The 13080-nt window shown below is 54.7% G+C and overlaps 1 protein-coding gene across 1 annotated transcript in view; it reads left to right on the top strand.

The window, feature by feature from the left end:
• The first annotated feature begins 11722 nt into the window (after nt 1-11722).
• BEND7 (BEN domain containing 7) overlaps nt 11723-13080 on the top strand; it is an 86152-nt gene continuing 84794 nt past the window's right edge. Inside the window, exon 1 of the mRNA XM_056114649.1 lies at nt 11723-11803. Coding sequence (XP_055970624.1) covers nt 11743-11803 — 61 coding nt within the window. The 5' untranslated portion in view covers nt 11723-11742. The remainder of the gene's footprint in view (nt 11804-13080) is intronic.

The following is a 13080-nucleotide window of genomic DNA, read 5'->3' as shown; positions in this document are numbered from 1 at the left end:
TTTACCAGAACCTTCTTCAGCTCTCACTGCATAGGGAACAGGTAGAACTTGCCCTTGGGTGCTTGACTCACAAGGAGAGGAGCCATCCCAACAGAAGAAAAGCCAGCGGACACACACCAATGTCGACCAGGTGCAGAGTGCTGAGAGTCAGACAACACACTGCAAGATGACTTGAACGTCTCTTCCTCCTTCCTGCTACCTCGGGGAGCTCAGCAGAAACCAAGGGGGCCTTTTGCCCACTTCCCTGCCTCCTCCCACTCCTCCACACACCTTGCCTTGTTCTGTTTCCCCAGCACTTTCTCATCTCCTAGGTGGGGCCCTTGCTGTCTCCCTGAGATCAATCTTTCTCCCCTTGGCCTTGGAACACTTTTTTCCCCCTGCCGTGAGCCGGGGCCCTGGCTGTCCTGCAGTCTGCAGCCCCGTGGCCAGTTTTCCTCCCCAGGGAAGCATGGGAGAGGCCGGGAATCCTCAAAGCCAGGTTTCCCCTGGTTGTACCACGGCCACGGCCCTGAACGTAGCAGAGGGCCAGGGAGCTGGGCCAACTCCAGCGCCAGACCTGTGGGCCAGCACAACTTGGCCGCAGACCTCAGACAGATGGGTCAGGGGGCATACAGCACGAATACACAGTCCCGGGGCCCTGCTGGGGCCTGGAGGTAGATTTTAGTAGGAGGGGCATGTCCCATGAGGAATTAGCTCACTTGGAGGCCAGGTCTCCTTCCTGGGGTCCCCTTCCTTCTACCTGGTACCTCGGCACCACTTTCTGCTGCCTACACAGTGGTTTGAAGGCCCAGAATTGCCACGTGTCTCCAACGACAGTCTGTTGGCCCCAGCTTCATCCCCTCTTTTCCCTGACCGGAAGTTTGGGGGAGCAGACATTCCCACGTATGATAGATTGGTTGCCAAATAAAATGCAGATAAAGTAGAATTTTATACACACACACACACACACATTATTTCTTAGAACAAGTCTATCCCAGTATTAATGGGCCATAGGAATCCTTTTTATTTTTTTGCACTAACTTTTGAAATTCAGATTTAACTGGGTCTGTCTGAATTCTGTCCCCTTCCCGTCTCCCTAGATTGATAACTCTCATTTATGGTGACCGGTGAGAGGAAAATCAACCACAGGAATTTATGCCTTAGGCTCGAAAATGGGAATTCTTGGGTCTCTCCTGCCCTTCATGTTGCTCATACATGAACAAAATGTACCAAAAACCTCATCAGACTATTGGGAAAAAAGCAATCTCTGAACACAGCAGGACCCGCCGGGCGGCTGGAGCATTAAGAGGGTAAGTAGCTGGCCTTGTTCGATTGTGAACTACAGACGAAGCCCGAGCTGGCGTGTCCTTGGAGAGCGCTCAGGAAAAGCGCCTGTCAGCACAACCCCAACAGACGCAAACCCCTCCTCACTTTCCTGGAAAGGGAGTCGCGACTTTCAGAGCAAAGTGCTTGCAGGAATGCTTAAAACTCAGAAATCTGCAATGCCAGTGCAGAAAAGACCAGAAACAAATGCAAAAAGGAGAGCGGTGAAAGAGGGTATGGAGTGGGGGTGGGGGCAGGGATAGTGGGCATCGGCCAACGTGCTCACAAGTTCTTGCACTTTCTCTTATCCTTGAAAAACACAGATTGAGTGGGTAAGTGGCAATGTAATTTTTTTTTTGATGAGGGGGGTAGGGTGGGGGATATCCAGCAGAACTTGAGAACCAGGGGGGACCGGGGGGGCTGGAACCAGGGGCTCTCACATGCCAAGCCTGTCTCTGGCCCTGTGAACCCCGCCCTGCTCCAAAGTCACAGTGAGGAGTGAGAGTCTGAGCAAGCGAATTCTCACGTTACTCTCCTGCATGTGAACTATCTCAAGAAAGAGGACAGAGGGAACATCCCCCCAGCTCCTCAGAAGTGGAACCAATTGCACTGGTGTTTGGTGGAACCTGGGCATTATTCTGAGCAAACCTGGCATCGGTCTACATTTTTGTGAGGTTATTGAAGATTCTGGGCTGGAGTGATAGAGTAGAGTGGGCAGAGTGTTTGCCTTGCATGCGGCTGACCCGGGTTCGATTCCTCAGTCCCTCTCAGAGAGCCCGGCAAGCTACTGAGAGTATCCTGCCCACACGGCAGAGCCTGGCAAGCTCCCCATGGCGTATTCGATATGCCAAACACAGTAACAACAAGTCTCACAATGGAGACGTTACTGGTGCTCACTCGAGCAAATTGATGAACAACAGAAGGACAGTGCTTTACAGTATTGAAGATTCCAATCTGAGCTACTTATATATGGCTTCCCCAGGCAACAGCATCTGTCTAGAACATTCTTTCCCCATGTGGGCCATGATATCCTGGGATGGGGGGGTTGGGGGGGCATGGGGGAGGACAGCAGCCACAGAGACAATAGAGACTTTCTGTTTATTTGCTTTAAAAAGGTGGATTGAGGGGCTGGAGCGACAGCACAGCAGGTAGGGCGTTTGTCTTGCATGCGACCGACCCGGGTTCGATTCCCAGCATCCCATATGGTCTCCCGAGCACTGCCAGGAGTCATTCCTGAGTGTATGAGTGAGGAGTAACCCCTGTGTATCGCTGGGTGTGACCCAAAAAGCAAAAAAATAAAATAAAATAAAAATAAAATGGTGGCTTGGGGCCAGAGCAGTAGTATGGTGGGCAGCTTGCCTTGCACGCAGCTCACCTGGGTTTGACCCCCGGCACATATAACCTACAAGCACCACCAGGAGTGGTCCCTGAGCGCAAAAAGGAAGGCAGATTTACAGAGTCACTGAGTGGTTTGGAGGACGGGGAGGGCTATATTCAGGGTACAGAATGGTTTGTTTTGGGTTGTTTTTTTTTTTTAGTCCTGGAAAGGGGGTGTTAGTCAAGTATGTTTGGGAACCTCTGATCATCAATTACCAATCACCTAATTGTGGAAGCAGAAGATGATCTAGGTTCAGTCCATCCATTCTCTTCATTGTGGGGCTTTGTCCAGCTGCCGCCCCACCCTGTGAGGGACACTCCCGCCCACAGGGTCTTGAACACAGGCTGGAGTCTGGGAGGGGCCTGTGTGGGCGAGGAGCAGGATGGGGAGTCTTGGGGCACCTGAGGGGCTGTGAAGAGGGGCAGGAGCAGCCTTCTCGGGGAGCAACTAGTGTGTGGTCGGGGGTCAGATTCGCCCGTAATGCAGCCTCCAGTCAGGGGCCCCACCTGCAGCTGCAGATGGGGAAGTTCGCCCCTTTTGCTCCTTACCTTCTTGCTGGAGGCAGGATATACGTCTTCTGCCACTGTACTGGGTTTGATGCCACTGGCTCTTTCGGGTCTTGGCCTTTGACCTGGATGGAATTAGAGCACTGGCTCTCCTGCATCAGAACAGACACAGAGAACAGGCCAGGGCCCCACAGCAGTGTCTCAGTCTCCCCGTCTCTAGCTCTCCAACAGGGTCTGTTTCTCGGGGAGCCCCAAATACACACTCAAGCGTGAGAGTCCATCTGCTGACCATCACAGAGGGGTGCAAACCCGCACCTCTGCCTGCAACCCCCCTCTCCCCACCCCCTCTCCAGATCCCAGATCCCCTTTCATAAATTATGGCTGAGAAGCGGGGCGCCCAGGAAGCAGCAGCTCGTGCAGCTCTTAGCAGTTTCGCAGGACCCCTGCCCAGCAGAGCCAGGAAGCGGCCCTCGGGCCACAACCCAGAAGGGGGCCAGGAAACAGCTCTGAGGAGATGTACCTTATGCACCTGGGGTTGAGCCCCAGCACAGGACAATCCTCAAGCACTGAGCCAGGGGGAGCCCAGGAGGAGCGCAGAACTCCCAAAACAGCCCAGCCCATTGATTAAATCTAGAAGCAGGTACGCTTGCATAGAGGGACAAGTTTAATCCCCAAGCTTAGCATTTTATTGCTTGGGTTTTGGGAGGGTTGTTTTGGGTTTTTGGTGTTTGTTTGTTTGTTTGGCTTTTTGGGTCACACCTGGCAATGCTTGGGAGTTTCTCCTGACTCTGCATTCAGGAATTACTCCTGGGGGTGTTCAGGGAACCATATGGGATGCCAGGGATAGAACCCAGGTTGGCTGTGTGTAAGGCCAATACCCTCCCTACTGTGCTATCGCTCTGGCCCTGCAGTTAGCACTTTAAACATTCATGAGGAGTGTGATTCGGTCTCAAAATAAAAGAGAACAAAACCAAGGCCCAAGCCATGGTAGAGTGTAGGGTGTTTGCCTTGCACGTGGCCCACCCGGGTTTGATCCCTGGCATCCCATCATGACCCTTGAGCACCACCAAGAGTCAGGAGTAAACTCTAAGCATCACCGGGTATGCCCTCCCAAGAAACAAACAAACATAAAAAGAAAACAAAACCGGGGCCAGAGAGATAGGACAGTGGGGAGGGCATTGGTCTTGCACGAGGCTGACCCAGGTTCCATCCGGCATCCCATATGGCCCCCTGAGCACCACCCGGAGTGATTCCTGAGTGCAAAGCCAGGAGCCAGTGCTGGGTGTGACCCCCAAAACCAAAAGACAAATAATGAAATAAAAATGAATATACAAGATGGCTTTAAAGGAAAAAAGAAAGAAAGAAAGAAAGAAAGAAAGAAAGAAAGAAAAAAGAAAGAAAGAGAAAAAGAAAGAAAGGAAGGAAGAAAGGAAGGAAGGAAAGAGAGAGAGAAAGAAAGAAGGAAGGAAGGAAGGAAGGAAGGAAGGAAGGAAGGAAGGAAGGAAGGAAGGAAAACCAGTTGGCATTGGGGATGTCCTGACTCAACCTCCCTCCCGGGGCCTGTGGGGTGGGTGGGACAGCCCTTATTCAGAGATGCATCTTCGGTGGTCCTGCCGGCGTGTTGTCCACACTAGGGCTGAGGACAACGTGAAGCCTGACCAAGGTCGGCCACTCTGTCCTGGAGTGCTGTCCTGTTGACCTTTCTCTCAGACCAATGACCTGAGGGACCCAAGACAGTTAAGCTGGTCACGGGAGACACAGAGAAGCCTCCCGAAGCTGGTCACAGACACACGTGTGCGCTCACAAGAGAAACACTTTCTAGATCTGTGTCCAAGTCTAGACTTGCTCTAAGTATCCACGGCCCGCAGCTGAGAATGTTACTCTGGGTGGACGCCTCTTCTTGCAGCTCACCTGAAACTTGGATTTCACGCCGTCTTATTTAAATTTTGCCCCCTGACTCCGAGTTAGACCCTTTTCCCATCACCCTATCATCGTTTTCATACTCCATTTCAGGCATAATTTAACCATGCTTCACACATTAACTCAAGTAGACAGTGGATGGTATAAATCATGGCAAACAGCGAGGTGTGAAGACATTCTGTGGTGAATAAATTAAAGCATTAATTTCAGACATATCAAACTAACACTTTTTTAAAATTTGTGGTTCCTATAATTTTCAGGCCTGTTTCTAAAGTCTTTGGAGGTGGGGGGAGAGAATTAGATGGAAGAGATTAGTCAGAAACTTCTAGTTTCATTTCACTGCTTGGAGATCAGCCATTTCTATGAATATTTAAAAAAGAAAGAACTTTTTAAAAAGAGAAATTGAGCACAGAGGTCTCCTGAGAGCTATGGTGTTGGAAGTGTAGGCAAAGAGGTGAGAGACGGGGTTCAGTCATTCCCCACACATAATTACCATCAACATGGCTTGGTGGCCACAGGATAGGAGACCCAAGGAGAGTGGACACACTGGCCTGCAGAGCCAAGCGGCACCGAGGAAGATGCAAGCGTGCTCATGCCATCATGAAGGTAAGAAAAGGAGACCCTGACTCCAACGCAGCCGGGCTCAGTGTGGAAAGGGGAGCTTAGCCGGTCAGCCTGTGGGGGGTTCTGGGTGTCTGGTTTCCACGAGGGTAATTGCAAGGAAGCGCAGGAACAGAGGAGCAGGCATCCGATGAGTATCGCGCCCACGCTCCTGCACACGCCTCAGCAGTAGTGGGAATCATGAAAAAGCATCTTTATCTGGAGCGATAGCATAGCGGTATGGCGTTTGCCTTGCACGCAGCCAACATGGCCGACCCGAGTTCGATTCCTCCGCCCCTCTCGGAGAGCCCGGCAAGCTACCCAGAGTATCTCGCCTGCACGGCAGAGCCTGGCAAGCTCCCCGTGACGTATTCGACATGCCAGACACAGTAACACAGTAACAACAATCTCTTGCTCCCAGTTTTGTTTTCCTGCATCACTTTTTTTTCACTTTATTCTTATTTTTCTTTTCTTTTTTTTTAATTTTTTAAAAATTTTTTAATGAACCACCGTGAGATACAGCTACAGACTTACACACTTTCATGCTTACATTTCAGTCATACAATGATCAAGTACCCATCCCTCTACCAGTGCCCATTCTCTAACACCAATGTTCCCAGTATCCCTCCCCTCCCACCACCCCCATCCCCACCCCCATCCCCTCCCTCCCCCATTCTTATTTTTCTGTCTGCTGTTTCTGGCCTATCTCTCCCATCCCCGGCCCTGGAACCCTGATGAGGATGCAACTAGAAGCTCTTTCACCTTGTTCACATCAGTGTTCTCAGGAACAACAGCACCACCAGGCCAAGGCAGGCAGTGGATGAGTATCGGAGGAGTGAAGGATCTCTCTCCTCCAGGAAGCAAACGGGAATGGAATGTGCAAGTCTTTCTGCTACCACCAGAGTGATTGCACAGGGAACTAACTACCAGCCTTCCACGCAGCCAACCCTTGTTCTATCCCTGGCACCCTATATGGTCCCCAGCACAGAGCTGGGAGTAACTCCTGAGCACTGCCAGGTGTGTCCCCCTCCCCCGCCACAAACACACAAAAAAGGGTGAGATTTCTAAAACTAAGCTACTTCCATGGTGAGAAGAAGTCTGAATTCCTAAAGGCAGGGTCGGACAGTCTCCATCTTTGCAGGAGGAACCAACCGGAGCTCTTGCTTGGGACCAGGACCCCAGGAGACGGGCTCACAAAAGCGCGCCTCCTTCTCTGAGATCAGCCTGGCGTGAGCTGGTTTGAGTCACAAACAAGAGTCCCTGGGAACAGCCGAGAATGTGGCACTGCCACCAGCCTGCACATGCACAGGCTTTGTTTTCTGCAGTTACTGCATACAGGGTACACATCTTCTACCCAGCTTTCAGAGGAAGAACATGAGATATTCGAGAACTGAAAAACCCAAAGCAAGTACTGGGTGGATGTGTCTCCTCACCAGCCTTCCCGTCCTGGCCTTGGGTGGCAGGATGTCAGGTGATGCCACCGAGGGCACCCAGGGGGCACTGCCAGGCTGGCCCCACAGCCTCATCTTTCCACAGGGAGCCAGATGCTGGCATGGAGAGCCAACGCCTTGGGACATCGTGTCCTCACAGTGACTGATCCTGCAGAAGCTATAGAAAGATGTGGCCAGCTGCAGTGCCCCCTGATGGTCACTCCTGTGAAGAGGACAGTGCCCCTCCCCCGCCCCTGCCCCAGGCGAATGACAGCACCCTGGGGTGCTATAGTGCTCATCCCCCTCCTGCAGTCAAGAACAAGCCAGTCCTTCATGTCAGGGAGCGGCCCTGGGCTGAGGCGGCTGGCGGCAGGACCCCCAACACCTGCTTCCCATCCTCAGGACTGCACGTGCCAGTTGCCTGAGATGGGCCACACGCATGGCCATAGGCAGCTGGGTGTGTGTAAGTAAGCACCAGAGGCGGGAGTGGGACTCTTGCAGGAAAGCATGAGGACCACGGGTCAGCGTGGCTCGGGGGCACACGGGGCCAGCAGTCATGCTTTGCGTGAGACCCTCCGTCCCTTCCACAGTGTTAACTAGAGGAAAGGGAAGGGGTGAGCAAGAAAACGGAACTCCAAACTAAGCCCAAGGTGTCACGTGAAATAGTGTCTGATGTGATGCCTAGATGGCATTAGATCAGAGAAAAGCCTGAGTGGCCCTCAATGATGGTTCCACGGGCAACAGTTGCGGTGGGCTTCAGCCACAGGGAGTGATACCAGTGGACATACTCAAACAACATGCTCCACAGACTCACAGATCCGGTAGAAAAATCCAGGCTGATGCCCCTGCAGACTGGACACCTCAGAGGCTGCAGGAAGGAGGGGTCTGCCCAGGCCAGCTCACCTGGCGGCAAGAGTGAGGACGGGGGCAGAAGGTAGATTCTCAGCTCTGGCTTGGAGCCTGCTGCACGACCTGAGACTTTAAACGAAGTGCAAATCACTTTCACATGCAGGTTCGCCTGTGCAGAGACTTTTCGGAGTTGCTAAGACGTCTGTTACTAATCCAATAAACCAGAAAACGGAGGTCCGTAGTTATTATGGGTTTTGCACCTACTGAAGTCTTTCAAATTGCAGCTAGAACTTTGTGATACCACTGTCTTGGCAGCGGGAATGATAGTACAAATGGGTAGGGTGCTTGCCTTGCATACAGCCGACGTGAGTTTGATCCCCAGCATCCCATATGGTGCTCCCAAGCATTTTCAGGACTGATTCCTGAATGCAGAGCCAGGGTTAACCCCTGAGCATCACCAGATATGATCCAAACAACAACAAAAGTCATGTCTTGTCTCCAGGCTAACCAGGTTGACTCTGTAGGGGGTTTACCTGAGAGAGGAAAATGGGACCCACCCCACTAAAGCAATTAGATTTTATTAGCTGTCATGATTTTTATTAATTTCATTTCTGAATATTTACACTTTTGTTACATAAAGGCATGGCAGTTTTTTATAAAGTAAACAATATTTATTGATTTTTCTGTATTCATAGGGAATGCCTGGCTAGGGTATCTGCAGACCGAATTCTACTCTTAGGCCAGATTTGGAGAATGGGGGATAGGGTCAAGGAAAAATGATCAGGTAAAATATCACGACTGGGGTCGGAGCGATAGCACAGCAGGTAGGGCATTTGCCTTGCATGTGGCCGACCTGGGTTCGATCCCTGGCATCCCATATGGTCCCCCAAGCACTGCCAGGAGTAATTTCTGAGTGCAGAGCCAGGAATAACCCCTGAGCATCACTGGGTATGACCCCCCAAAAAGCAAAAAATAAATAAATAATAAAATATCATGACTTTGACATGTTTTATCCTTAACTATATACAAAGTATCGCCTTCGCTTAATAGAATTCATATCCCACTTGAACTAAAAAATAAATAAAAGGCTAAGTGTTAATATTTCCCCAGAGAATCTACCTGCTGGTATGCCACCTTTGATGATTTCATCAGAGTTTAAATATAATAAAACCTCATTTTATGCTCCAAGCAATGAACAATCCTAAGCATTCCTCAATCTGTATAGTACTCAGTCTTGTGGATTGTGGAATAACATTTTAAAAGGCATTAAAGGAGCCAGGGCAGTAATGCAGTGGGTTGGGCATTTGCCTTGCACACAGCTGACTTGAGTTCCATCGCTGGCACCTCATATGGTCCCTGAGCCCAGCCAGGAGTGATCCCTGATTCTAGTGACCAGATTGGTGTTGGGAAATTATTTACCTTAAACTTGTTTATGATTAACTTCATACATCACGGTACTATGAATAGCTTTGTAAAACATGGTACCTCAATAAAAAAATAAAATTTAAAAGAAAAAGGCATTACCAACGGGAAAGAAATGGTCCCAGCTGAGTTTGCGAAACAGCAGGTTTTGAGGGACCAGAGTGATAGAACAGCAGGTAGGGTGTTTGCCTTGCATGCAGCCAACCTGGGTTCAATTTCAAGCCTCCTCTCCCCGCATCCCATATGGTCCCCCAAGCACTGCCAGGAGTAATTCCTGAGTGCAGAATCAGTAGTAACCCCTGGGTGTTATTTTACTGAGCATCACTGGATGTGACCCAAAAGAGAAAAAAAAAAAAAAACCCAGCAGGCTTTGATTCTTAAGAGACAGTTCAAGCATCTTCCTGTTTTATCTATTTTGTTGTGATCAGGAGTGCCTGGGGCATCTGGATAGGGTAACCGACTGCATTTGTTATTACTTTTATGGCGCCTGCCACCTCTCAGAGCTCCAAGGAACTACAGGGTTCTAAGAAATCTGTACAAAATTGTGCTTGTTCTAAACACATTCCCCCAACCCCACTTTGGAAAAAGGGCCCTGAGCTTTGAATTATGATCTGGAAGGCGACGATGACCCTGCTTACACTCGCATTAGAAATGAGGGGTCACTTCTACCAGGTCCCTAAAAAGGTCCCTCAGCCTCCCACCAACTCAGAGGAACTCCACGGGTCCTGCTCCCACTCTGGGAAGGGGGCGTGGGGGGGGGGATCCTTGGTTCCGTTTATGCCATAAAGGTAGCTGTGAAATTGCCTCTGACTTCTCATGGCGCAACTCTCTCCTCGTGCCCTCCCTCAGACTCTCCTTTCTCCTCTTCACCCCTCGGGGCTCCCGGGAGCTGGCCACGTACGTGCCTGATGGGCTGTTGGCCACGATCAGTTTGGAAGCGGCTCTCACATGCTTCCTGCTGGCTCGGGGCTGTCATTCCCCAGGCGGTGGACACAGCCCTCCCCTCCCGCCCTAAAGATGGGGTGCGGGGTGGTGAATCGAGCGCCCCAGAAGAGGATGCTATGGACCCCGCCGCAGCAGAGTCCTGTCCACATCCGGGGTCCCCCTGGCACCTGCTGGGCCTTTTCCTCCCTACGTCAGCAGGGGCAGCTGTGCACACACCCCTCCCTTCTTCAACTCTGCAAGTTCCCTCTGGGGTCCGTCCGTCCGGGCACTGGGGGACGGAACTCCCAGGCCTTCCCCCTGCACGCTCTAAGACCTCTTCATCCCCTCCGTGCAAAGCACGCACGGGGAAGTTTGGGGGCGGGGCCCCCGAAAACTTGCCTAGAACCCGAGTCTGGCGCCCGCCTCCCCCCACCGCACCCCGTCCGGCCCCCGGATTGGGTCCCCGGTCCCCGCGCCGTCTGCACGCAGCGACCCGGAGGGGCCCGGGAGGCGGCGGTGCCCGCGGTGCCCGGGTCAGCGGGAGGGCCGAGGCCTCCGGCGGCTCCTCGGGGCGCGCGCGGCGGCGGCGGTCGCGCTCGGCCAGCAGGTGGCCCCGGGGTCCCGGCGGCGCCGCCTCCTCCGCGACGCCCCTCCTCCCCGGGGGCGGTCAGCGCCCCGACCCGGCTCGCACCCCGCCCGCCGCGTCCCCGGGGCCGCGCTCGCCGCCGCCGCGTCCCGAGCAGCGCCCAGGCCCGCGCGGGGCTCCCCGCCCCCAACTCGCCCGCTCCCCCCGGAAAGTTGGGCTTGGGCGGCGCCGCGGGGTCGGGGGGCGCGCGCCGAGGGGCCCGGGCCGCCGCGACGCGGGGGCGCAACTTGTCCCGGGAAGGCGCCTCCCGCCGAGCCCCGCGAGCCGCCGCCGCCGCCGCTCCCGGGCCCGGGTGACACGAGCCTGACGCTTCTCCTGGGCCCCGCGCCGGCCGTTCCCGCCGCTGGTCCCGCCGCTCCCGGGCCCCGCGCCCGCCGCTCCCGCCGCTCCCGCCGCTCCCGGGCCCCGAGCCCCGCGCCCGCCGCCGCTCCAGCCGCTCCCGCCGCTCCCGGGCCCCGCGCCGGCCGTTCCCGACGCTCCCGCCGCTCCCGGGCCCCGCGCCCGCCGCTCCCGCCGCTCCCGGGCCCCGCGCTGGCCGTTCCCGACGCTTCTCCAGCCGCTCCCGGGCCCCGCGCCCCGCGCCCACCGCTCCCGCCGTTCCCGCTGCCGCTCCCGCAGCCGCTCCCGACGCTCCCGACGCTCCCGCTGCTGCTCCCGCCGCTCCCGCCGCTGCCGGCCCCGCGCCCGCCGCGCCCGGGCCCCGCGCCCGCCGCTGCCGCTCCCGCCGCTCCCGCCGCGCCCGCGCCCGCCGCGCCCGCCGCCACCATGGAGTTCTCGGAGAGGAAACGCAGCCGGAAATCCCAGAGCTTCAAAGTGGTGAGCCGAGGTAAGGGCACCCTGCGCCGGGGCGGCGCCCGCCCGGGACCCCCCCCAAAGTCCCCTCCCGCCGCTGGGTGCAGGGCGGGGGGCGGCCGCACCCGCGCGGCGGCCGGCAAAGTTGTGCGGGGGGGACGCGGGGTGGCGGCGAACGTAAACAATGACACTTGGGGAGCCCCCGCGGCCGCTCCGGCTCGTCCGCCCCGGGTGCCCGGGCTGGGGGGCCCGCCTTTCCCGCAGGCCGTGAGCCCCGATCGCGGCTTGGAGGGGGGCTTGGCACGCGCCCCCCGCTTCCTCTCCCCCAAGGAGCCGGCGAAACGCCGGGGGCTGGCTCTGCTGGGAAGGAGAAAGCAGCTCATTAGGTGCCGGGCCCAAATGAGAATTGTTGACATCCAGCCTCTTCTTTTCTCTGGCTACGTGATTGGGGTGGGCAAAGAGGCTTTAGAGTAGATCGCCTCTCCCGCAGATAAGTGGCATTAGAAATTAAAAAAAAAAATACGGGGGATGAAAACCAACAGTCAGTTCCTGAAGATTTAACAGGTGCATGCCCGAGGCTTGGGCCAGGGTGGTTTTGTGAGGGTGTAGAAAGTTGCACGGCTCTTTGGCACTGTTCTGGTGGGTACTGTGCCCCTATTACCCCAGCATTCTGACTTTGGGGGAAAAAAAAACTCTCAAGCTCGGAGCAGATTTCAGAATATGTCTCCCCGAATACGCGTGTATGCACGTGTCTTGGTGGAAGCAGGTGCGGGGGACCCCCCCCCAACCTCGGTGGAACCCTAACACTTCCACCCAAGGACTAGGAGCCACAGGGTTTAGTCTCTACTGAAGGAACTCGAGCTCACAACCACAGCAAAGAGGCCGGTGGCTTTTCCTAGTGGTTGGGGCCAGCCCCTGGCATGTGAGCAGAGCCAGGCAAGGGTTGGAACCACCTGGAGAAGTGGGACTGGCTGATGGAAACAGTTGCAAAGTCTGCAGCAGGGCCTCAGAGCGGCTCTGAGGAGAGTTTGATAATAGACATTTGGAAGATCTGCGCATTCATAGCTGTTGCCCCTGGTGGTACTGTTGAATGAAAAGGCTGGCGTAGTTTTCTCGTCTTTACAGTATTGGGCCCTTCCTGTTTGCCATGTGAATTCTGTTTTTCTTCCAGCAATGTGGGTTCTCCGGTCGCTCGTACTCTCTACATCTTCCCATATGCGACTGGTCTGCCCGGTCTGTCTGACTCCAGCTCAGGATTGCAGGCTGTTTCCTCTGGGAGGACCTCAGGGAACTTAACACACTATCTTAAAA

Source organism: Sorex fumeus, unplaced genomic scaffold, assembly GCF_029834395.1.
Source record: "Sorex fumeus unplaced genomic scaffold, SorFum_2.1 ptg000026l, whole genome shotgun sequence".
Classification (NCBI taxonomy): Eukaryota; Metazoa; Chordata; class Mammalia; order Eulipotyphla; family Soricidae; genus Sorex; species Sorex fumeus.
The sequence above is the reverse complement of the archived record's forward strand: the minus strand, read 5'-3'. Positions and strand labels throughout refer to the sequence as shown.